At 30.9% G+C, this 27752-nt stretch overlaps 1 protein-coding gene across 3 annotated transcripts in view; it reads left to right on the top strand.

The window, feature by feature from the left end:
- LOC139517800 (uncharacterized) overlaps positions 1-27752 on the top strand; it is a 116543-nt gene that overhangs the window by 69009 nt on the left and 19782 nt on the right. For 2 of the 3 annotated variants that reach the window (XM_071309242.1, XM_071309245.1), the window contains 6 exons: positions 21951-21980; positions 22209-22238; positions 22736-22765; positions 22990-23019; positions 24129-24222; positions 25253-25303. In XM_071309242.1, the coding sequence (XP_071165343.1) occupies positions 21951-21980; positions 22209-22238; positions 22736-22765; positions 22990-23019; positions 24129-24222; positions 25253-25303 (265 nt within the window). The remainder of the gene's footprint in view (positions 1-21950; positions 21981-22208; positions 22239-22735; positions 22766-22989; positions 23020-24128; positions 24223-25252; positions 25304-27752) is intronic. The other variant, XM_071309243.1, reaches the window with a different exon arrangement.

Here is a 27752-nt window from a genome sequence, read left to right as displayed (position 1 = left end):
AGGAAGAAATATCAATAAAAATTGATACAAAATCGTAATTTTACCGCTTCTATTCATCAGAATTTACTGACTCTTGATTTTTTAGCGGTCTTTAGAGTATAACAAACAACTCTAAAGGTGTTTTCATATGTTTTATCAAACTATAATCTAGATTTCGTAATTCATAAGTTGACCATTTATTGATTTTTTTCAACATGTCAGAATCTCAAAAAATTATTAAGCATGTATTCTTCTATTTGTTGTTAAAAGTTTCTTTAGATAAGTAAGTTGCTGAAAAAATTTAATATACAAATATAAACAATACCAAATTTTCACATTATTTTTTCAAAATGGTCACAAAAACTAGACTAAGTGTCCTTGCCGGTGACGTCATTCAATTTTTAAACCCAATAACACGTATAAGTATAAAAATTCTGAATATTGCACTGCTTATGCTGATTACATTAAGTTTCAAAAGTAAGCAAATTATTAGACTCTTTATCCTGTCGTTTTGGAAGTTATCTTCCCATGTCCACATTTTGCCATTCACTTGTAATAACATATCGTTAATGAAAAAAAATGCGTTTTCTATAGTTTTGACTGGTGATGAAATTTACAGTGTGAAACTGCTTTTTATTTTGTTAATCTTGTTATTATTAATTTTTAATAGATCTATTATAAAATGACCGTCGGTAGTGTCTCTTTAATGAAGTGAAAACTAGAAGGGTTATTTGAAGAGTTACGCATTATAAAAGTAAACCTGTTAATTACCCAGAACATGCGCGTATGGTCCAAATACTCATATGGTCCGGAACATTAATATATGGTAAGTTTTTGAAAGTTGCGTATAGTAAACGGGTACCACACAATAAGGTAGTGGAAATAGACCACTGATGATTTTTCGAAAAATCAGAATAAGAGGTGCACAATCGAATTAAATGGTAAGGAATCTGAAAAAAGATTCATTAAGTTATGACAAGTGTCTGAAGGAAGTTGTGGATATAAAATAGGTCATTGTAGGTACGCCCAATATAAGGTTATGACAAAGTACGTATTTTAGATATAGAAAAATCAAAAATATTTTTAACAAAAATTCGAAATAGAAAGACCATAATACATTAATTGATTAAAAATGGAGCAATTTTAGAAAAGTTTAACAATTGGTTTTGGAGGTCACGGTTGGAAATACCTGATGGGTGCCCCCATATAATGCAATGTTCAAGTCCGTATCTTATATAAAGAAACCCCATAAAAGATTTTTAATAAAATTCGAAATACATTACTTTTTATACTTGAATATGGCCGTTAATTTTCTCGTTTGAATTGTTTTACATTGTCATTTCGGGGCCTTTTATAGCTGACTTTGTGGTATTGGCTTTGCTCATTGTTGAAGGCCATACGGTGATCTATATTTGTTAATGTATGTGTTACTAGTATTTTGATCTCTTGTGGACGGTTGTCTCATTGGCAATCATACCGCATCTTCTTTTTTTATATTATCATTTATGATACGGAATCCGAGAAAAAGTAATTAATAGTTATACCAGTGGCGGATTCAAGAAAATTGGGATCCGGCGGTTTTGAAACTCTTTTTTAACTTTCAATGGATTTGTATGGGAACATATATTTGGAATCCTCTTTTCTCCTGGATTGGACCCCCTCTCCATTTAAAAATGTCTGGAAACCCCAATGTATATTAAGTGGTTTAGGAGAAGATGCGCTTACAAAACCGGCGAAACATGTTGTACCGGTCCAACGGACGAACGGAAAGACGGACTTCATTATCACTATAAACCACCGCGTTACAAAGTGGTATACAATTGAGTGTGAAAGAGACAGATCTACATCCAAAACAAAGTGAAGGAACTGTGATCAAATGTTTGTAAATACATGCATTTTAATAAAACAATTAAATCTGTGTGTTTGTACAATTTTAAGTATAACGGAGGACATTTCTGAAACTTATATAAACAAACAAACCTTCCTCTTATTTCAGCAATATTCAAACATTCTTATACTTAATGTAGTAAGTCGAGTACACGCTATCAAGCTAAAACATGTTTGATAAGTTTTCAGGATGTGAATTTATTAAAATATGTTTGTGTTATTTAGAAAAATGTCATCTTCTAATGTATCGTAAATAACTTTGAAATCACCACTAGAATACAGTGAAATAAAGACTGATCATACAGTTTCAAAACATACAAGCGAGACTGATCGTACAGTGATAAATTCAAACAAGTGTAATTTTCTTATTTCTGGCTTCAAAGATCTGGCTGAAACTTTTACCATCAGTTACAATATACTTTATTTAGTAAATTAAGTCTGGTGTGTACGTTAATTTGTACAGTAAGGGTGCAAAAAGATTGTTTTTAGGTTCACCGACTAATTTTCCTTAGTGATGCACTTGAAAATCTCTTGATTAAGGCAAAGATACGAATAACGAATGTGCTAAATTTAATTATAAACCATTTGTGAATATCGATGTCAGCTGAATTAATCATTAAGCAATGTACAGATGAACATCTTACCGTTTGATATAGTATATCCAACAAATTTAAAATGTGATCCAAAAATTTCTCGCTTCGAAAATCGCGACTTCCGGATAGCGTACAGAATAGTATCTACACTGTGACATTACCACGTATGAGATTGTGGTTTGTCATTACGTCGCCTTTTTTTTAATTACCGCACGTGACATATTCACGATTGCGACTGTTTTGCTGAGTATGAACTTGCATTGCTGTAATAAAATTAACGGTACCAATTGCCACGATACTTTTCTACCCAAAACTCTTTAGTTTTGATTTGATATTTATTAAAGTCATGTTTTTTTTTCAAATGGCACTCACACCATATCTTCCTATATCGATTATCCGATATATTTGGTTTACTGTTTGATTGAGAAGAAACACCGACATAGCTAGATAATAAAATCAATTATCTAATTATTACCACAATTTGGTACTAATCTATATTGTAATTTTCATTGTTATTAATAAATGTTATATCAGTATTACAAACCTAATCTTTAATTGTGTCATAATTCTCTATATTATTTTTTGAAATTCACATGTGTCGTAACCTTTTTATTTTAAATTTTATGTGCTGGTTTTGTTTGTTTAATTTATCCGTTTTTATTTTGTAGTAAGTCACCACTTCGTTGTTATCATGTATATCTATTATATAGTCATTTTATAAATTAAATGTTTGCAATAGTATAAATTATTCTAAATAATAAGGATGTTCTTATACCAGGCAGAAAAGTTAGCCATATTAGGCACAACTTTTTGGAACTTTTGGTCCTCATCCCTCTTCAACTTCATACTTATTTGGCTTTCGAACTTTTTTATCTGAGCGTTACTGGTGAGTTTTGTGCGGACGAAACGCGCGCCTGGCGTATCAAATTTTAAACATTTTGATATCTTTTATTCGTGTGTTACTATGACTTATATGTTTCCTATATATTTATATTGTAGTCCTGTCATGAAATTTTGTCATTTAAATGTTATAGTTAAGCACTGCCATAAAAGCGGGAGGTTTGTCTAGCCACAAAATCGTATTTAACCCATCATTTGTTTCTTAAATGGCCTGTATCAAGTCAGAAATATGGTCATAGTTATATTTTAGTTCGTATCTGTGTGTAACTTTTATGTCATAGTTCTCCTTTTATATTGGAAGTGTTTCCCTCAGTTGGTTTTATTTGAAACCGGGACTCGTTATTGTTGTCCAATCGATTTATGAATTTTGAACAGCAGTATACTACTGTTGCCTTTATTAATGTGTTCATTGTATTTTTCTTGTTTGTCTAAAAGTTTTTTTTCATCGAGTTAAGCCATTTTAGTTAATATTTTATAGTGTGTTTATTTACGTTGTTATGTTGCACTACTGCCAACGGTTAAACAAAAAGGGCAAAAGATACCAGATGGGCAGTCAAACTCAAAAATGGAAAATAAACTGACAATGCCATGGCTAAAAAAGAAAAAGACAAACAAACCTTGACAATAGGATCAGACCAAAGTTTTGAAACTAAGAACGTCTTCTCCGTTACGTACAAATAATAGATAACCGACTAAATAAATATATAATACTAGTAATAACATCATATATAATATTAATATTGAGACATGAAATGAACAAAAAATTGAACGACATTGCTCATCGATTTATTAAAGGTCGAGTTCACCGTAAATATATTCATGATAGACATAGCACAAGTTTATGAAAGGGCCGAATCCTGATATACCATTTGCACTGGATAAGACAGATTTTGGTAACTAAGATCAAAACCGATAACTTTTCGGTAAAGTGGATTGACTTTAATGTTCAAGATATATGTATTTGATGATGGCGTGTCATAGTAAAGAATATATGGTATCATATATATTGATCTGGATCTGGATCAATTGTATTCCAAAATCATAATTTGTTTCGTCTGTTTGTTTTTTATGTGGAATGAATCAATAGACCTACTATATTGTCCTCCTTTCTCTTTCAATGTTGACATCCTTTTCCTTTTTTTAGTGATAACATGAGTAGCTCATCTCCAGATAAGTGGTTCAAAAAGTAAAATTGCAAACATACTGAAATCCAAGGAAAATTCAAAGAAAAGTGCCTATTCAAATGGCAAAATCAAAAGCTCAAATACATCAAACTAAGGTCGCATACATACGAATTCGGTGAGACCGAAGTATTCAAGTGACAAAATTCATCATTGATGTTTTCTATCTTATTATGACAAAATTTAACCAAACAGGCTGCTGAAATCAAATTATAATGTTTTTATTAATGACTAAACAAAAAATCATGTTTGTTTTTGTTTTCTATATATCGTTGTCTTTTCATTATGGTAACTGTTAATATAATCCGAGAGGTTGACAAGTAAGCTGTTTATCATATCTTTATTATTCACTAAAGATTAACAAAATCAAACAATATCAATAGTATTGTGAGTACATGGTGTCTTTTTCTAAATTTAATTTTGGCACGCGTTTAATTTTTCTAGATTCTTAGAATTTTCTCATCCCAGGCCTTATTTACCGTAGCTGTTTTTGTAACAACTTTCTGGTAATTTGGGTCCTAAATGCTCTTGAACTTTATATTAGTTTGGGTTTCTTACGACTTTCAGGTTATCAAATGTTATGACAAACACAACAATTATTCCTATTTATTATTTTAGGAAGTACATGTAGGGAGAAGTCAGGTTAATTTCCGACAACCATGTTACAGACAATTAACACTGTAACAACAATACTATAAGACTAGAGCGACGGTGTTATTACAAATCAGGATTTATCTTGAGATTAAACAACATTAACAAAAATCATTATTTTTATATTAAATTGTCAAAATTAAATCACGAGAATCTTACTAAAAGGTAAATTAACTTTGATATTTAAAATAATATCAGTATACTTTATTTCAATTGTATTTATCGTGCGGCATTATTCGTATCATAGGATAGCCCATTTTCTGACAAAAAATCATCGTTCAGTCCCGTTGCTCCCCATATTTTGCTGCCTGACATGGTTAAAAATATGTTTTTAACTCCCAAATGTAATGCTCGAAACTGTTAATATTGACTTGAATCGTTCTTTTCTTTCCCTTTCTTTTCATTTCCTTTGTAAGCATGATACATTTATCTACAAAACCCTATCCTCCTGCTTAAAAAATCAATGTTGTATTTGAAAGTTATATTGGAAAGGGTCACAATATTCGAACGTCATGCAATTCCATCTCACTTCGGCGTAGACAATCACACTTCAGCGTGGCCATTGCACTTCAGCGTAACCATCGCACTTCAGTATAATCTATCGTTATATTGACAAGGATCCACTTCATCAAAAAAATTTAAAAGAGTTTAGGTCATATATATATAGATATGGAGATGTGAAATGAATTCTAATAAATCAAATTCAAACAATGCTTAAATGAACTGGATGTTAGCAATTTTCGGCAACCGATCAGCCTTCAATAATAGTTCTTATAACATAGTCGGCTCTAATAGAGCCTGACAAGATATAGATCAACCGAATAAAAAATTAAAGGCCTTCTTCTTTCGCTATAATATATATATATATATATATATATATAACACTGATTTTAATAATATGTGTCTTCAACGGAAATTTCTATTATTTTCTTTTTTGACATTTTTCTTTTCACCACAAAATATCGTATTAGTCAGATCAAGACCACTGGTGACAAAGTAAATGAGGACTGTAAAGAAAAACCAGAAAAGGTTATTAACCAATCAAATGATGATAATGTGAATAAAGTTTTGTTATTTGTTTGCTTTTTTCGCTGATTTATTTTAAATCAAACAATTTACTGAATTTGTTTTAAAATAAAATGCTCACGGAAATAGAAGAAGCAGTTGACTTACATTGATAGTATTCCTTAATTTGTAAATGCTGATGATAATATATATTTTCTGTAAACATGTTAAACATTATAACTACTTTGTAGCCAGGGACAATACTTAAACAATGACTTTTTAAAATTACTTATACAAGTTATGTTGAAAACGAGGCTATTTTAAAAATTACTTGTATTAATAATTTTTATAAATATTATTTGTAAAGGAGTAACAGATTTTTCTAGTATTGTCAAATTTTTCACGGTCATCCGGTTATTTTTTATAAATATAAAATCATTCTCAAACACTTATAACCTTTCTGACGCGCTTATGGTGTCAGACCATCAATTAAAAATCCCTTTCTGTTCAACCAAATTTTGCAATGTTCACAGCTTTCTAAATATTTTACCTTAAGTTTAACTTCATAGAAACCAGGTATATCCTGAATTGTACATGTATCAGCATTCTACATGCCACACAGAGATACTCCAAAAAAAAACTGGTTTTCTGGAAATCTAAAATTAGTATACTATAGAGCGCATTAATCCTCAATTTTTAATGCAAACTCATATACAAGTAAATTTTGGCTCAAAATGATCTAGATATATGTCTCTTTCACCAAATTGTTTCTTTCTGCAAAGTTGCTTAGTTTAAGTAAACAAAGACATTAAAAGCACTATTTTCTACGGAAGCGTATTAGCGCCACACATTTTTTTTTCATTTTTCTTCCTATGTTTGCGTTATAACGCAAACCTTTGCGTTAAACGCAAACCTTTGCGTTACAACGCAAACCTTTTGCGTTATAATGCAAACCTTTGCGATATAACGCAAACATTTGCGTTATAATCAAACATTTGTTTTATCTTATTTCTTATTTAAGATTCAAAGGAAACAGTAGTTATTAATGGAGGAGGCTGTATATATTAAAATTTATCACCTTTGTAGTCATTGCAAAGTAAAATGCTTGAATAATAAGATCATATCAATGACTAATAATGAGCAGAATAATATAAGAAGGCGTGGTATGAGTGCCAATAAGAAAACTCTCCATCTAAGTCACTATTCGTAAAAGTAAACCATCATAGGCAGAACTACGGTCTTCAACACGGAGCATTGGCTCACACAAAACAACAAACTATAAAGGTCCCCAAAAACGATATCCATGTTACTACTCGTATATATATTACAAAGAAAATTGAGTAAATTGAGGTTTATTATACCTCAGAAAAAAATCAACCCTGCTAATTTAGCTATAACCGAATATAAATATACTTCCAAAGTAAGCTCTCGTTTGCGAAATGTTTAAAGTAGGTTAGATTCCAACAAGCTACTCTTTGGCAATAAATGTATAGAATGAAGATGTTTTATTAATAAAATTATGTTCTCTCTATTCACATTGCTACCCAAACATCTTAAAAATACTACATTAAATTGAAATGAAAATTCAATGACTTTCTATCAAAGAATCTTGATCATATTCTGAGATTTAAAAAAAATGTTTCCATATTAATAATTCATTTTAAAGCAGAAAGATCATTTTGTCTTTTTGACTTGGACGTTTCACAATTGTATGACATTGTTTTTGATCTTTCAATTAAAATATGACTATATACTAAACTATATTTATTTTCTTGATAAATTCTATACTTTTCTGATGCACAAATCAGTCTTAATTTATGTATAATTGTACTTCAAGTATTCCATTATTCCTATGCATATTTATTATAATGATTTGGCCGTGTATGTATGTTTCTTTTTTTATCTACTAGTAAATCACATCCGAAATGAATGACTGACGAAAATATATACAAAACTTAATGAATAATTGAAATCAAAATATTTGCGTTATAACGCAAAGGTTTACGTTATTACGCAAATGTTTGCGTTATAACGCAAAGGTTTGCGTTATATCGCAAATGTTTGCGTTATATCGCAAATGTTTGCGTTGTAACGCAAATGTTTGCGTTAAAACGCAAAGGTTTGCGATATATCGCAAATGTTTGCGTTATAACGCAAATGTTTGCGTTACAACGCAAACATAGGAAGAAAAATAAAAAAATAAAAAATGTGTGGCGGTAATAAGCTTCCGTAATCTTCTGTCAGAGTAGGGCTACTTTTACATACGTTCTAAATTGGAGGGAGAAATTGGTGGTCTGAATCTTTATCTCTTCATATCGACGCTTTTAGTTCAAAGATTTTCTCTTGGGCAAATCAACATATCCATTTTCCTGTAAAATCGTAAAGATAGACAGTAATAAATAGATTGAAACTTGTTATTTCATTAAGACTTGGAGTTATTTTAAAAACTTTGACACCCAAAACAATTACATAATTGTGTAAATTCAATAAGTGTTATTATCAATGCTGTCAAAACTGTAGAAAATACTGTAATCAAGCAATATATATGTCATAATTTTTAAAGTTATCCCTTATCTCTATTCTAATCTCACATCTAATGAATTCTTCATTTAAAGATATAAATGATGTAAAATTTAGTCAATGCTTCTATTGAAGTTGAAATTACTCTATTGAGTAATTTTCTAATTAACAAACAATTTTAAAAAGATATTTGTTTAAGTAACATCCCTGTTATATATACTTAACAAAGAACATATTTATTTTAACATATCAAACGGTCCGAGAACACAATTAATTCGTAGTGCATTTCTTTTAGAACATAAATGAAAATAAAAAAAATCCCACCTGCGCTTTCTCAAAGAAACTTTTACAGTGTGTTGTACTACTTTTGGGACAAATTATATCAAATTTATAGAAAACTTCATCGCCTCTAACTCAAAATATGGCCAATTTTATGTTTAGGGCGTCTTGAAATCTTTTGACAGCTTCCGAAGTGCTCATTTTCAACCTTTTTCAGCTGGACCAAATCACTACTTTCCTTTAAAATTCTGGACCCAAATTTTTTTACAGTGTAATTTCAACCCCCTTCTTGCAATTTGAGGCAGTGAACATGGAGAAATAAATTTGGAAGGGGTATAAAAATTAATGGCAAGTAACCCACTGTCAACACTAGGGACTATATTTGTGAACAACGAAAATCAAGGGACGACAATGGTGGTCTCGGACCTAATAGGGTAGAAAGAGTAGACAAATCTTAAAAAAACTTGGTATGAACAAAGCTTAATGTATTATAACACTACTTACAAAGTTTCATGACAATAGGATGTATATTATAGACATTAAGTTTAGTTCTATACTCATCTTTGCGTGTAAAATTTTGACGTTAAAATTGAAAAATTTCAACTATCAACATTTGGGGCTTTAAAAATTTAAATATTGCAAAAAAATACTTGTTAAATGCCTTAATATATAACTTATCATGTACTAAAAGCAATAGAGTACTCATTTGATTTATCAGACTTGGCATAATTATTCATAAGTCAAATTTATATGAGCCTGCGCCTAAAAATTCAGGTTTTTCAATGAAGTGGAGCCTTACATGAAGATGTAATATTTTCCAGCAATTTTAAATTTGTGAAGCTTTTTGGTTATAAATAATCCTTACATATGTATTTAAAGTACTTTAAATGGAAAGAAAAGTTACAAATAACATATCATATTAGTTTAAAAGGGTCTCAGGCCAAGTAAGACTGGAAAAAATTTAGGGTCAATTAAGGCCGTGCCACATATTTACATTTAAAAATGCATATTGAGGCTATAAAAAATAAAAATGTGTGTCTTTTTTATCATTTCTATACTCATGTGACATGATACAACAAATCTGAGCACAAAAAGACTCTTGCAAATAACTTTTCTTACAAGCAGTATGGGCTGAAACAAAGATTTTTGCCTTTTTAGGGAAAAACTTTCATGCAATTTATTCTCAACAGGCTTATATTTAAACCACTTGCTATCCTACAGAAGAAAAGAAATATAGTATGTGAAATGGAACAGGTACAATAGACATTGTAAAGTGCATTTGATACAAATTTAGTGAAGTCTCTAATATGGACATCAAATTTTATATACCAAGCTCCCCACTATTGCCTTCATCCAAACAAGGCGTTAGACAAGGGTCATTCATACAACACATTTTGCACATTTTATCTGAGATAAACTTCTTTTCTGTAGATTCAGAGTTCATAAATAAGTAAAAGAAGCAGGTAAAGGCATAGAAACACAAATATTGACACATAAAAACCTGTCAGATAGAAAGTCAGGATGCCATTTATGCATCAATATTGAAAAAGTTATAAAATGCCTATTTTGACCATAAAATGTCAAAATTGGTCGTTTTGGCAGAAATTCTATAAAATAAAAGTTTAAATCCTTTAGTTTCATGCTATTTGACAAGTTGACACCATCAAATCATTTAGGGAAGTTGCCAGAGTACAAATTCTATATTTACAGATTTCACCTCTTAGGTCCGAGAACACAATTAATTCGTAGTGCATTTCTTTTAGAACATAAATGAAAATAAAAAAAATCCCACCTGCGCTTTCTCAAAGAAACTTTTACAGTGTGTTGTACTACTTTTGGGACAAATTATATCAAATTTATAGAAAACTTCATCGCCTCTAACTCAAAATATGGCCAATTTTATGTTTAGGGCGTCTTGAAATCTTTTGACAGCTTCCGAAGTGCTCATTTTCAACCTTTTTCAGCTGGACCAAATCACTACTTTCCTTTAAAATTCTGGACCCAAATTTTTTTACAGTGTAATTTCAACCCCCTTCTTGCAATTTGAGGCAGTGAACATGGAGAAATAAATTTGGAAGGGGTATAAAAATTAATGGCAAGTAACCCACTGTCAACACTAGGGACTATATTTGTGAACAACGAAAATCAAGGGACGACAATGGTGGTCTCGGACCTAATAGGGTAGAAAGAGTAGACAAATCTTAAAAAAACTTGGTATGAACAAAGCTTAATGTATTATAACACTACTTACAAAGTTTCATGACAATAGGATGTATATTATAGACATTAAGTTTAGTTCTATACTCATCTTTGCGTGTAAAATTTTGACGTTAAAATTGAAAAATTTCAACTATCAACATTTGGGGCTTTAAAAATTTAAATATTGCAAAAAAATACTTGTTAAATGCCTTAATATATAACTTATCATGTACTAAAAGCAATAGAGTACTCATTTGATTTATCAGACTTGGCATAATTATTCATAAGTCAAATTTATATGAGCCTGCGCCTAAAAATTCAGGTTTTTCAATGAAGTGGAGCCTTACATGAAGATGTAATATTTTCCAGCAATTTTAAATTTGTGAAGCTTTTTGGTTATAAATAATCCTTACATATGTATTTAAAGTACTTTAAATGGAAAGAAAAGTTACAAATAACATATCATATTAGTTTAAAAGGGTCTCAGGCCAAGTAAGACTGGAAAAAATTTAGGGTCAATTAAGGCCGTGCCACATATTTACATTTAAAAATGCATATTGAGGCTATAAAAAATAAAAATGTGTGTCTTTTTTATCATTTCTATACTCATGTGACATGATACAACAAATCTGAGCACAAAAAGACTCTTGCAAATAACTTTTCTTACAAGCAGTATGGGCTGAAACAAAGATTTTTGCCTTTTTAGGGAAAAACTTTCATGCAATTTATTCTCAACAGGCTTATATTTAAACCACTTGCTATCCTACAGAAGAAAAGAAATATAGTATGTGAAATGGAACAGGTACAATAGACATTGTAAAGTGCATTTGATACAAATTTAGTGAAGTCTCTAATATGGACATCAAATTTTATATACCAAGCTCCCCACTATTGCCTTCATCCAAACAAGGCGTTAGACAAGGGTCATTCATACAACACATTTTGCACATTTTATCTGAGATAAACTTCTTTTCTGTAGATTCAGAGTTCATAAATAAGTAAAAGAAGCAGGTAAAGGCATAGAAACACAAATATTGACACATAAAAACCTGTCAGATAGAAAGTCAGGATGCCATTTATGCATCAATATTGAAAAAGTTATAAAATGCCTATTTTGACCATAAAATGTCAAAATTGGTCGTTTTGGCAGAAATTCTATAAAATAAAAGTTTAAATCCTTTAGTTTCATGCTATTTGACAAGTTGACACCATCAAATCATTTAGGGAAGTTGCCAGAGTACAAATTCTATATTTACAGATTTCACCTCTTAGGTCCGAGAACACAATTAATTCGTAGTGCATTTCTTTTAGAACATAAATGAAAATAAAAAAAATCCCACCTGCGCTTTCTCAAAGAAACTTTTACAGTGTGTTGTACTACTTTTGGGACAAATTATATCAAATTTATAGAAAACTTCATCGCCTCTAACTCAAAATATGGCCAATTTTATGTTTAGGGCGTCTTGAAATCTTTTGACAGCTTCCGAAGTGCTCATTTTCAACCTTTTTCAGCTGGACCAAATCACTACTTTCCTTTAAAATTCTGGACCCAAATTTTTTTACAGTGTAATTTCAACCCCCTTCTTGCAATTTGAGGCAGTGAACATGGAGAAATAAATTTGGAAGGGGTATAAAAATTAATGGCAAGTAACCCACTGTCAACACTAGGGACTATATTTGTGAACAACGAAAATCAAGGGACGACAATGGTGGTCTCGGACCTAATAGGGTAGAAAGAGTAGACAAATCTTAAAAAAACTTGGTATGAACAAAGCTTAATGTATTATAACACTACTTACAAAGTTTCATGACAATAGGATGTATATTATAGACATTAAGTTTAGTTCTATACTCATCTTTGCGTGTAAAATTTTGACGTTAAAATTGAAAAATTTCAACTATCAACATTTGGGGCTTTAAAAATTTAAATATTGCAAAAAAATACTTGTTAAATGCCTTAATATATAACTTATCATGTACTAAAAGCAATAGAGTACTCATTTGATTTATCAGACTTGGCATAATTATTCATAAGTCAAATTTATATGAGCCTGCGCCTAAAAATTCAGGTTTTTCAATGAAGTGGAGCCTTACATGAAGATGTAATATTTTCCAGCAATTTTAAATTTGTGAAGCTTTTTGGTTATAAATAATCCTTACATATGTATTTAAAGTACTTTAAATGGAAAGAAAAGTTACAAATAACATATCATATTAGTTTAAAAGGGTCTCAGGCCAAGTAAGACTGGAAAAAATTTAGGGTCAATTAAGGCCGTGCCACATATTTACATTTAAAAATGCATATTGAGGCTATAAAAAATAAAAATGTGTGTCTTTTTTATCATTTCTATACTCATGTGACATGATACAACAAATCTGAGCACAAAAAGACTCTTGCAAATAACTTTTCTTACAAGCAGTATGGGCTGAAACAAAGATTTTTGCCTTTTTAGGGAAAAACTTTCATGCAATTTATTCTCAACAGGCTTATATTTAAACCACTTGCTATCCTACAGAAGAAAAGAAATATAGTATGTGAAATGGAACAGGTACAATAGACATTGTAAAGTGCATTTGATACAAATTTAGTGAAGTCTCTAATATGGACATCAAATTTTATATACCAAGCTCCCCACTATTGCCTTCATCCAAACAAGGCGTTAGACAAGGGTCATTCATACAACACATTTTGCACATTTTATCTGAGATAAACTTCTTTTCTGTAGATTCAGAGTTCATAAATAAGTAAAAGAAGCAGGTAAAGGCATAGAAACACAAATATTGACACATAAAAACCTGTCAGATAGAAAGTCAGGATGCCATTTATGCATCAATATTGAAAAAGTTATAAAATGCCTATTTTGACCATAAAATGTCAAAATTGGTCGTTTTGGCAGAAATTCTATAAAATAAAAGTTTAAATCCTTTAGTTTCATGCTATTTGACAAGTTGACACCATCAAATCATTTAGGGAAGTTGCCAGAGTACAAATTCTATATTTACAGATTTCACCTCTTAGGTCCGAGAACACAATTAATTCGTAGTGCATTTCTTTTAGAACATAAATGAAAATAAAAAAAATCCCACCTGCGCTTTCTCAAAGAAACTTTTACAGTGTGTTGTACTACTTTTGGGACAAATTATATCAAATTTATAGAAAACTTCATCGCCTCTAACTCAAAATATGGCCAATTTTATGTTTAGGGCGTCTTGAAATCTTTTGACAGCTTCCGAAGTGCTCATTTTCAACCTTTTTCAGCTGGACCAAATCACTACTTTCCTTTAAAATTCTGGACCCAAATTTTTTTACAGTGTAATTTCAACCCCCTTCTTGCAATTTGAGGCAGTGAACATGGAGAAATAAATTTGGAAGGGGTATAAAAATTAATGGCAAGTAACCCACTGTCAACACTAGGGACTATATTTGTGAACAACGAAAATCAAGGGACGACAATGGTGGTCTCGGACCTAATAGGGTAGAAAGAGTAGACAAATCTTAAAAAAACTTGGTATGAACAAAGCTTAATGTATTATAACACTACTTACAAAGTTTCATGACAATAGGATGTATATTATAGACATTAAGTTTAGTTCTATACTCATCTTTGCGTGTAAAATTTTGACGTTAAAATTGAAAAATTTCAACTATCAACATTTGGGGCTTTAAAAATTTAAATATTGCAAAAAAATACTTGTTAAATGCCTTAATATATAACTTATCATGTACTAAAAGCAATAGAGTACTCATTTGATTTATCAGACTTGGCATAATTATTCATAAGTCAAATTTATATGAGCCTGCGCCTAAAAATTCAGGTTTTTCAATGAAGTGGAGCCTTACATGAAGATGTAATATTTTCCAGCAATTTTAAATTTGTGAAGCTTTTTGGTTATAAATAATCCTTACATATGTATTTAAAGTACTTTAAATGGAAAGAAAAGTTACAAATAACATATCATATTAGTTTAAAAGGGTCTCAGGCCAAGTAAGACTGGAAAAAATTTAGGGTCAATTAAGGCCGTGCCACATATTTACATTTAAAAATGCATATTGAGGCTATAAAAAATAAAAATGTGTGTCTTTTTTATCATTTCTATACTCATGTGACATGATACAACAAATCTGAGCACAAAAAGACTCTTGCAAATAACTTTTCTTACAAGCAGTATGGGCTGAAACAAAGATTTTTGCCTTTTTAGGGAAAAACTTTCATGCAATTTATTCTCAACAGGCTTATATTTAAACCACTTGCTATCCTACAGAAGAAAAGAAATATAGTATGTGAAATGGAACAGGTACAATAGACATTGTAAAGTGCATTTGATACAAATTTAGTGAAGTCTCTAATATGGACATCAAATTTTATATACCAAGCTCCCCACTATTGCCTTCATCCAAACAAGGCGTTAGACAAGGGTCATTCATACAACACATTTTGCACATTTTATCTGAGATAAACTTCTTTTCTGTAGATTCAGAGTTCATAAATAAGTAAAAGAAGCAGGTAAAGGCATAGAAACACAAATATTGACACATAAAAACCTGTCAGATAGAAAGTCAGGATGCCATTTATGCATCAATATTGAAAAAGTTATAAAATGCCTATTTTGACCATAAAATGTCAAAATTGGTCGTTTTGGCAGAAATTCTATAAAATAAAAGTTTAAATCCTTTAGTTTCATGCTATTTGACAAGTTGACACCATCAAATCATTTAGGGAAGTTGCCAGAGTACAAATTCTATATTTACAGATTTCACCTCTTAGGTCCGAGAACACAATTAATTCGTAGTGCATTTCTTTTAGAACATAAATGAAAATAAAAAAAATCCCACCTGCGCTTTCTCAAAGAAACTTTTACAGTGTGTTGTACTACTTTTGGGACAAATTATATCAAATTTATAGAAAACTTCATCGCCTCTAACTCAAAATATGGCCAATTTTATGTTTAGGGCGTCTTGAAATCTTTTGACAGCTTCCGAAGTGCTCATTTTCAACCTTTTTCAGCTGGACCAAATCACTACTTTCCTTTAAAATTCTGGACCCAAATTTTTTTACAGTGTAATTTCAACCCCCTTCTTGCAATTTGAGGCAGTGAACATGGAGAAATAAATTTGGAAGGGGTATAAAAATTAATGGCAAGTAACCCACTGTCAACACTAGGGACTATATTTGTGAACAACGAAAATCAAGGGACGACAATGGTGGTCTCGGACCTAATAGGGTAGAAAGAGTAGACAAATCTTAAAAAAACTTGGTATGAACAAAGCTTAATGTATTATAACACTACTTACAAAGTTTCATGACAATAGGATGTATATTATAGACATTAAGTTTAGTTCTATACTCATCTTTGCGTGTAAAATTTTGACGTTAAAATTGAAAAATTTCAACTATCAACATTTGGGGCTTTAAAAATTTAAATATTGCAAAAAAATACTTGTTAAATGCCTTAATATATAACTTATCATGTACTAAAAGCAATAGAGTACTCATTTGATTTATCAGACTTGGCATAATTATTCATAAGTCAAATTTATATGAGCCTGCGCCTAAAAATTCAGGTTTTTCAATGAAGTGGAGCCTTACATGAAGATGTAATATTTTCCAGCAATTTTAAATTTGTGAAGCTTTTTGGTTATAAATAATCCTTACATATGTATTTAAAGTACTTTAAATGGAAAGAAAAGTTACAAATAACATATCATATTAGTTTAAAAGGGTCTCAGGCCAAGTAAGACTGGAAAAAATTTAGGGTCAATTAAGGCCGTGCCACATATTTACATTTAAAAATGCATATTGAGGCTATAAAAAATAAAAATGTGTGTCTTTTTTATCATTTCTATACTCATGTGACATGATACAACAAATCTGAGCACAAAAAGACTCTTGCAAATAACTTTTCTTACAAGCAGTATGGGCTGAAACAAAGATTTTTGCCTTTTTAGGGAAAAACTTTCATGCAATTTATTCTCAACAGGCTTATATTTAAACCACTTGCTATCCTACAGAAGAAAAGAAATATAGTATGTGAAATGGAACAGGTACAATAGACATTGTAAAGTGCATTTGATACAAATTTAGTGAAGTCTCTAATATGGACATCAAATTTTATATACCAAGCTCCCCACTATTGCCTTCATCCAAACAAGGCGTTAGACAAGGGTCATTCATACAACACATTTTGCACATTTTATCTGAGATAAACTTCTTTTCTGTAGATTCAGAGTTCATAAATAAGTAAAAGAAGCAGGTAAAGGCATAGAAACACAAATATTGACACATAAAAACCTGTCAGATAGAAAGTCAGGATGCCATTTATGCATCAATATTGAAAAAGTTATAAAATGCCTATTTTGACCATAAAATGTCAAAATTGGTCGTTTTGGCAGAAATTCTATAAAATAAAAGTTTAAATCCTTTAGTTTCATGCTATTTGACAAGTTGACACCATCAAATCATTTAGGGAAGTTGCCAGAGTACAAATTCTATATTTACAGATTTCACCTCTTAGGTCCGAGAACACAATTAATTCGTAGTGCATTTCTTTTAGAACATAAATGAAAATAAAAAAAATCCCACCTGCGCTTTCTCAAAGAAACTTTTACAGTGTGTTGTACTACTTTTGGGACAAATTATATCAAATTTATAGAAAACTTCATCGCCTCTAACTCAAAATATGGCCAATTTTATGTTTAGGGCGTCTTGAAATCTTTTGACAGCTTCCGAAGTGCTCATTTTCAACCTTTTTCAGCTGGACCAAATCACTACTTTCCTTTAAAATTCTGGACCCAAATTTTTTTACAGTGTAATTTCAACCCCCTTCTTGCAATTTGAGGCAGTGAACATGGAGAAATAAATTTGGAAGGGGTATAAAAATTAATGGCAAGTAACCCACTGTCAACACTAGGGACTATATTTGTGAACAACGAAAATCAAGGGACGACAATGGTGGTCTCGGACCTAATAGGGTAGAAAGAGTAGACAAATCTTAAAAAAACTTGGTATGAACAAAGCTTAATGTATTATAACACTACTTACAAAGTTTCATGACAATAGGATGTATATTATAGACATTAAGTTTAGTTCTATACTCATCTTTGCGTGTAAAATTTTGACGTTAAAATTGAAAAATTTCAACTATCAACATTTGGGGCTTTAAAAATTTAAATATTGCAAAAAAATACTTGTTAAATGCCTTAATATATAACTTATCATGTACTAAAAGCAATAGAGTACTCATTTGATTTATCAGACTTGGCATAATTATTCATAAGTCAAATTTATATGAGCCTGCGCCTAAAAATTCAGGTTTTTCAATGAAGTGGAGCCTTACATGAAGATGTAATATTTTCCAGCAATTTTAAATTTGTGAAGCTTTTTGGTTATAAATAATCCTTACATATGTATTTAAAGTACTTTAAATGGAAAGAAAAGTTACAAATAACATATCATATTAGTTTAAAAGGGTCTCAGGCCAAGTAAGACTGGAAAAAATTTAGGGTCAATTAAGGCCGTGCCACATATTTACATTTAAAAATGCATATTGAGGCTATAAAAAATAAAAATGTGTGTCTTTTTTATCATTTCTATACTCATGTGACATGATAAAACAAATCTGAGCACAAAAAGACTCTTGCAAATAACTTTTCTTACAAGCAGTATGGGCTGAAACAAAGATTTTTGCCTTTTTAGGGAAAAACTTTCATGCAATTTATTCTCAACAGGCTTATATTTAAACCACTTGCTATCCTACAGAAGAAAAGAAATATAGTATGTGAAATGGAACAGGTACAATAGACATTGTAAAGTGCATTTGATACAAATTTAGTGAAGTCTCTAATATGGACATCAAATTTTATATACCAAGCTCCCCACTATTGCCTTCATCCAAACAAGGCGTTAGACAAGGGTCATTCATACAACACATTTTGCACATTTTATCTGAGATAAACTTCTTTTCTGTAGATTCAGAGTTCATAAATAAGTAAAAGAAGCAGGTAAAGGCATAGAAACACAAATATTGACACATAAAAACCTGTCAGATAGAAAGTCAGGATGCCATTTATGCATCAATATTGAAAAAGTTATAAAATGCCTATTTTGACCATAAAATGTCAAAATTGGTCGTTTTGGCAGAAATTCTATAAAATAAAAGTTTAAATCCTTTAGTTTCATGCTATTTGACAAGTTGACACCATCAAATCATTTAGGGAAGTTGCCAGAGTACAAATTCTATATTTACAGATTTCACCTCTTAGGTCCGAGAACACAATTAATTCGTAGTGCATTTCTTTTAGAACATAAATGAAAATAAAAAAAATCCCACCTGCGCTTTCTCAAAGAAACTTTTACAGTGTGTTGTACTACTTTTGGGACAAATTATATCAAATTTATAGAAAACTTCATCGCCTCTAACTCAAAATATGGCCAATTTTATGTTTAGGGCGTCTTGAAATCTTTTGACAGCTTCCGAAGTGCTCATTTTCAACCTTTTTCAGCTGGACCAAATCACTACTTTCCTTTAAAATTCTGGACCCAAATTTTTTTACAGTGTAATTTCAACCCCCTTCTTGCAATTTGAGGCAGTGAACATGGAGAAATAAATTTGGAAGGGGTATAAAAATTAATGGCAAGTAACCCACTGTCAACACTAGGGACTATATTTGTGAACAACGAAAATCAAGGGACGACAATGGTGGTCTCGGACCAAACAATTGTGAGCTCTTCGATCAGTCCAATTTTTAGCACTCCGATTGCTACCAAATATGACCCAAATAATTCATATTAAAAAATCTTCTTATTAAAGACAAAAAGTGATTTCATGCATTTCATTATTTAAAGTAAACCTTAGATTGAACAATTAAAAGGTCTGCTTTATATCAATCTTATATCTATCTATATGGAGTATTTATCTCTGAGTTGATACGATATTCCGAGGTTTAAATTTCCTATTATGAATTCATTGATAGAATATTGGTGCTAAACAAAGAAGTATTTAACCAAGAATTACAAATGGTAAAATTGAAATAACAAATATTACCGTTATATATTATAATGGAATATCTGTTTCACCGAAGAACGCGGATCCCGTCCTTTTTAACCCGAATGTGTCTTTTTGAATTAGAATTATTACTGGTTTGGAAATTTTTCGAAAAACTAAGGATTCAATTTGTCTTATCCCAAGAATATTTTACCTTAGCTGTATTTGGAAGAACTTTTTTATGGAATTTTGGGTCCTCAATGTTCTTCAACTTTGTAGTTGTTTTACCTTATAACTATTGTGACCTGAGCGTCACTGATTGGTCTGGTGTAGACGAATACGCGTCTGGCGTATTAAATTATAAACCTGGTACCTTTGATAACTATCTGTACTAAAATAATCAACACGCCGAGTGTCACTTGTAAAGCCGATTTTGCTTACCTTTCCGAAACACCTTGAGATCTCTAAGTTTTAATTGGGCTTTGTGATGCTGTCTTTATAATACAAAAAGGAAGATGTGGTATGATTGCCAATGAGACAACTATCCACAAAAGACCAAAATGACACAAACATTACAATTATAGGTCACCGTACGGCCTTCAACAATGAGCAAAGCCCATACCGCATATAGTCAGCTATAAAAGTTTGTTTCTTGTCGTTCTATGTGTGCTATTAGTTATATAGTGTGCTATTGACATAATACGGTATGTATGGGGTAACTTAAATTCCCTATGGAGTGAGAGCCAATACAATATGTATGGGGTCATTAAATTCCCTACATTGAATTAACGAACCCTATATATGTCGTATAAAGTCTGTGGCGCAATATGTAGCAATTTATCTTATCGACTATATTAACATTTGGTATGTAGTGACCTACCGTTATCATTAAGAACCTACTTTTTTTTTAGTTTTATGTTATATAAAAACAAATACCAATAATTAATAACTTGTCAGCTTTAAATATACAAATATTATATTTTACAATTTGTAGTATTAATTTTTATTCTCGATGTGTATTTTTTTTTAAACTTGTTTGATTTCAGTGTGTTTGTGGATTTTTCAAATCTAAGTGTGTTTTTTTAAACCTCAATGGCTAATTTTGATCTCGATAAAATGGTCTAAAAAATGAAAACGATACGTTATAAATGTCATGCTTTCGAAGCACTTTTCTTGATTCGCCTTCATCAGGAACGCTCGAAGCCGCATATCTGAAAGTAAGGGATGTATAAGAACCGAGTCATTTAAAGAACTTTAAGACCACAAAGAATATCCAATCTAATCGAAAGTCATTCTTTACTGGAGTGAGTTTAAACGGTAAAGTTTCTTTGTCATTTAAAAATTCATAAACGGACGATTTTTGAAATAATAAAAGGTCAACAGCTTGATAAACTACTGATTTCCTTTTTGTGTTAATTTACCAAAAATATAAAGTACCTTATCAAATCATCATTTATGCAACAAGACGAGGAACACTTTTTCGAAATTCGACAGACACGAACACAGACAGTGCGTACCATTCGTGGTACGAATACAATTTGTACATAGAATATAACAAAACATTTACTGAGACAAATGTCATTTATTGTCTACAGTCAGTTTAACCCAATGCATAAAAAGTTTGATTGACAGCTTAGTCTTATTGAACAAATTTAGTGAGATATGAAGTTTTCGTGTCGATAAAAATTTGAATATACTCAATCATTGCTTATATTCTAGAAATTAAATGATTTTTTGTCAAAGTAGCTTGCACGTTTGCCTTGTTATTTTTCAGAACCTGGAAAAAAATTGTGAAAAGAAAAAGGTATGTTTTGCGTTCAAATGTACGTGCAGATGTATATTTATATATTCAAATTATCCTACAGCAAACTTTTGATTGTGACTGGTGGTAATTGATTTGATGCACAATCATCTGTCAGTGCTAATTTGTCACGTTATTTTTATCTATATCTTTAAATATCGTTGCTTATATTCTAGAAATTAAATGAATATTTGTCAAAGTAGTATGCAAGTTTGCCTTGTTATTTTTCAGGAACTGGAACAAAATCGTAAAAAGGAAAAGGTATGTTTTGTGATCCAATGTTCGTGCAGATGTATATTTATATATTCAAATTATCCTACAGCAAACTTTTGATTGTGACTGGTGGTAACTGATTTGATGCACAATCAACAGTGCTTATTTGTCACGTAATTTCTTCTATATCTTTAATTATCGCTATTTTGTGCATTTTTCTTTTGATCTTTTTTTGTGATAATTTTCATATCATGCTTCTCGCTTGATATTGAATAATTATCACTAGAAACTAAGGAGGCCACGTGGCGTTGCTAACGAAATTGACATGAAATTGACAACGTCGTCATAGGTAAAATAGCGATAAATAGATTATCATTGGTCATCTCAACTCGATTGCTTTTCTCACTTTCGCTGTACCAGCTCAAGCGAGAAAATCAATCTCGTTGAGATGACCAATGATAATCTATAAATATCGTTGCTAATATTCTAGAAATTAAATGAATATTTGTCAAAGTAGATTGCATGTTTGTCTTGTTATTTTTCAGGAACTGGAACAAAATGGTAAAAAGGAAAAGGTATGTTTTGTTTTCCAATGTACGTGCAGATGTATATTTATATATTCAAATTATCCTACAGCAAACTTTTGATTGTGACTGGTGGTAATTGATTTGATGCACAATCATCTGTGCTAATTTGTCACGTTATTTTTATCTATATCTTTAAATATCGTTGCTTATATTCTAGAAATTAAATGAATATTTGTCAAAGTAGTTTGCAAGTTTGCCTTGTTATTTTTCAGAAACTGGAACGAAATCGTAAAAGGAAAAAGGTATGTTTTGTGTTCCAATGTACGTGCAGATGTATATTTATATATTCGAATTATCCTACAGCAAACTTTTGATTGTGACTGGTGGTAATTGATTTGATGCACAATCAACTGTGCTTATGTGTCACGTTATTTCTTCTATATCTATATATATTTATTATTTTATCCACAAGTCAACCACTGCACCATAAAATCTTTAATTGTTAGATGGCACTTCCTTATCAATTTGCAATAAATTAAAAATAAATTTCCTATTAAACATCAAAATGAATGTTGGTAGTTACATATTTGGGATTATTGAAACAGAGTTCCTCCTTTTGATTTTTGCATTTTTTTTGTTTGCTCAAGATTATTCATATACCTTTTGAAGTACCATATATGACAAACTAGATAACACCAAGTTTGTTGGGAAAAATGGTGTTGCTGAGTCTTTTTTATGCTATGTTTTGTAGTGTGTTGTTTGTCTTGTCATGTCGTGTTTTTTCGGAGTTTTTTTGTATTTGTTTTTTATTGATTTGTAATCTTCTTTGTTTGAAATAGGCCCAAATAAAGTACAACAGGAAAATATCAAATTTTATTCAAACTGGGTATATATTTGACCTAACATATCAGTTTACAGTAGAAAAAAACTCGTCTGCGTCCATTATCTTATTGTCTTAGTCTTGCTTTACTTGTTGATGTCCTGCTCATTTCGTTTCATATTGTTCGTTTAAGATTAGGCTCTATGAGAGATCAATGAATATCACTCAATGAAAATAAAGAATGATGGATTTGATCAAGGTCATCGGTATAGCAGAATGTGGAAAATAATCAATTCATGAACTAGATTTTTCGATTTCACAAAATTACATTATAATAAATTTATATAAATGATTATCGTTTAGTAGTTGAAAGCTTGCAAAGATAATGAATATATTGTCACGAACAGATACAATATATAAAGTATAAGATTATGTTTTTTGTTTGTTTGTTTGTTTTTTGTTTGTTGTTTTTTGTTTGGTATTTTTTGTGGTTTGATTTGGAGGGATGGAGGGGTTGGCATGTGATTTTTCTCAAAAAGTTTCTGAACTTTTGTTATTTTATTTTATTTGTTTGTTTTGCTTTGATTTCAGAACTGCCGATTGAGAATATTTGTTCTTACTATGATTATCAGTGGATGTGTATCCGGTGTTGCGGCATGGATCATCCACAATAATTATTTCTTAGGTATGTCAAGCAAATCACTGTATAAAATAAGCAATATTCGTCTGTAAAACAAAACTGGTAATGGGTACAAGGACTATATTTTGTACGTCAGACGCAAGTTTCGACTACAACGAAATCATCAATTAGGCGCCAACCAAAAAAGTTAAATCGCCAAATATAGAATAAAGTTACAGACAAATGAAGATCAAGTATTTCGTATCTTAATCTCAAATGGTTTATTCCGGGTTTTTTTTGGGGTTTTTTTTAAATTATTTCAAACAGGTCAAGTTAATTTATAATCTTTCAATGCACTCAATAAACAATTGTCATCTTCTGTTATCCAGTTGATAGTTAAACTTGGAATGGAAATCGGTATAGGGTCCGAATGTGTTCCCCTTCTGAAATGATTTACCTCAAACTAAACTCCAAAACATAAATTAACTAAAATTTTAAAAAAAAAACAGATACAAGACTAACAAAAACCAGATGCGCCTGCCTTGGGTTAGGTGATCATTGTTCAGACTTTTCAAGACGAAATATACATTAGTCATAGTGTAGTTTGTAATGCTAATTCATTTGTTTTCTATGCCATTGCTTGTTTGTTTATTGAAATAAGATAATATATGGAAGCCAATGAGACAAGTGTCCATACAAGTCACAACATTATAGGTCAAGCACGCCTTTCAACACAGAACCTTTTGATTACACCGAACATCAATCTATAAAGGGCCCAAAAATTTCTAGTATAATACAAATTAGATAGGATATCCAATGGGCTTATCTATATATAAGAATGAGAAACACTTCAGAACCGCATCAACAAACGACAAACGCTGAATTAACATTTTGTCTGGGTTTTAACCCATTACTTCAATTTATTTCAACTTAATGACTTTGATTTTCCATCTTTGTTTTACTTATCTTAAGCAATTGAAAGTGCTCTCTAAAAAAGGCTAGCTGAATTTCTTTGAATAAAGTTTCTCTCGTTTTAATAAAAAGAAATGCTCTTTAAAACGTGTCTAGTTCGTGTATTCAACTTATTCCTTTTCAGGTTTGAATGAAACTCCACCTCCTAAAAAAGATAACCTTTTGGATTTTCCGGGTAAGTATTTCTATTTTTAGATCTACGCTACACGCGATAAATTACAATTTGATTTTAAAAAAAAAGACGAGTTCCAAAGAAATTTCAAAACATAAAACCCTAATCAAATGGCAAAACCTGTCTGTAATTGTTTGTTTTACATATATATATATATATATTTAAATATACCTTTTCACTTTTTTGGTCTTTTGGAAAATGTTGTTTGTGCTGTTTTTAGACCCTTCTACAACGAAATTTATTTGACATGCACACGTATAAAAATTGCGGTTTTTATCCAACGCATTCATAGGTTTGAACGTAGTTTTCAATTTAGACTCGTTTATATTTTTTGTTTGGGCATGTATCATGTTTTCCCTCCGGTTTATATGATCCGTTCATCCTATATATTGTCTCTTAAAATTCAAGAGTCAATCTTAAATTGAGAGTAAATTATATGGCCTTCCAAATACCGTTTCGATCCCTAACATCACTGAAGAGACATATATTGTCGAAATCTAGATCTGGTGTACTAAAGAAATATAGACACCGAATGTTTGTGGCAATACATCGTAGCCACAAGTTAACAAAATTATTTTTTTCTGTGACGTATTAAATTTATATTCAGATCCAGTTTGTTATATCTTGTGATCAATTTTATTTGGCAATCGTCAATGGCAGTCAGCAGGGTTAAAGAACATCAGTTGTTCGACCTGTTAGTCAAATGCGTTTTGTTTAAATATACCTTTTCACTTTTTTGGTCTTTTGGAAAATGTTGTTTGTGCTGTTTTTAGACCCTTCTACAACGAAATTTATTTGACATGCACACGTATAAAAATTGCGGTTTTTATCCAACGCATTCATAGGTTTGAACGTAGTTTTCAATTTAGACTCGTTTATATTTTTTGTTTGGGCATGTATCATGTTTTCCCTCCGGTTTATATGATCCGTTCATCCTATATATTGTCTCTTAAAATTCAAGAGTCAATCTTAAATTGAGAGTAAATTATATGGCCTTCCAAATACCGTTTCGATCCCTAACATCACTGAAGAGACATATATTGTCGAAATCTAGATCTGGTGTACTAAAGAAATATAGACACCGAATGTTTGTGGCAATACATCGTAGCCACAAGTTAACAAAATTATTTTTTTCTGTGACGTATTAAATTTATATTCAGATCCAGTTTGTTATATCTTGTGATCAATTTTATTTGGCAATCGTCAATGGCAGTCAGCAGGGTTAAAGAACATCAGTTGTTCGACCTGTTAGTCAAATGCGTTTTGTTTAAATATACCTTTTCACTTTTTTGGTCTTTTGGAAAATGTTGTTTGTGCTGTTTTTAGACCCTTCTACAACGAAATTTATTTGACATGCACACGTATAAAAATTGCGGTTTTTATCCAACGCATTCATAGGTTTGAACGTAGTTTTCAATTTAGACTCGTATATATATATATATATTTAGACGAGTTGTATATATATATATACATATATATATATGTCTATAAATCATATTTAATATATATGAGCATTTATTGACTGCTCAGTTATTGTCATTTGTTGCTGTTTGTCATATCTGTTATCCCCACCACGATAGTAGAGAGGCATTATTTTTTCTGTTCTGTGCCTCCGTTCGTCCGTGCGTCCGTTCGCCCCACTTCAGGTTAAAGTTTTTGCTTAAGATATAATTTTTCTAATTTCAAAGCCAACTAAGTCTTTTGGCCCCAATTTCACGGTCCACTGAACATAGAAAATAAAAGTGGGAGTTTCAGGTTAAAGCTTTTGGTCAAGGTAGTTTTTGATGAAGCTGAAGTCCAATCAACTTGACAATTAGTACACATGTTGCTTATGATATGATCTTTCTAATTTAATTGCCAAATTAGACTTTTATACCCAATTTATACGGTCCACAGAACAGAACAGAAAATGAAAATGGGAGTTTCAGGTTAAAGTTTTTCGTCAAGGTAGTTTTTGATGAAGTTGAAAACCAAACAACTTGGAACTTAGTACACATGTTCCCTATATGGTATGATCTTTTCAATTTTAATGCCTAATTAGATTTTTTACTCAATTTTACGGTTCAATGAACATGGAAAATGATAGTGCGAGTGGGGCATCCGTGTACAAATTCTTGTTTTTCGTTTATTGTTTTGTAACCAATCAATCTGTTGGTAACTTTGTTTGCATTTTTGCACGTGTTATCATGTCGGCACCTTTTATAACTCGATATAAATGTAATGTATGTGTTTCGAACATTTTTGAAGGCCATACGATGCTCTATAGTCGCTTGGGCTCCCAATTCATGTTTAATCACTGCGTAAAACTATAAATGCACCTTTTTATACTGTTTTATGGAGTACGGTATATATACACATGAAATAAAACAATCTTGAGTTGCTTTGGGTTGAAGTGAGGAATTTTAGAAATGAACAAATTTCAGTTGGTGTTTTATACCGGCCTCCAAACTCA

Source organism: Mytilus edulis, chromosome 3 (genome assembly GCF_963676685.1).
Source record: "Mytilus edulis chromosome 3, xbMytEdul2.2, whole genome shotgun sequence".
Taxonomy (NCBI): domain Eukaryota; kingdom Metazoa; phylum Mollusca; class Bivalvia; order Mytilida; family Mytilidae; genus Mytilus; species Mytilus edulis.
This window is presented reverse-complemented; position numbering and strand designations above follow the sequence as displayed.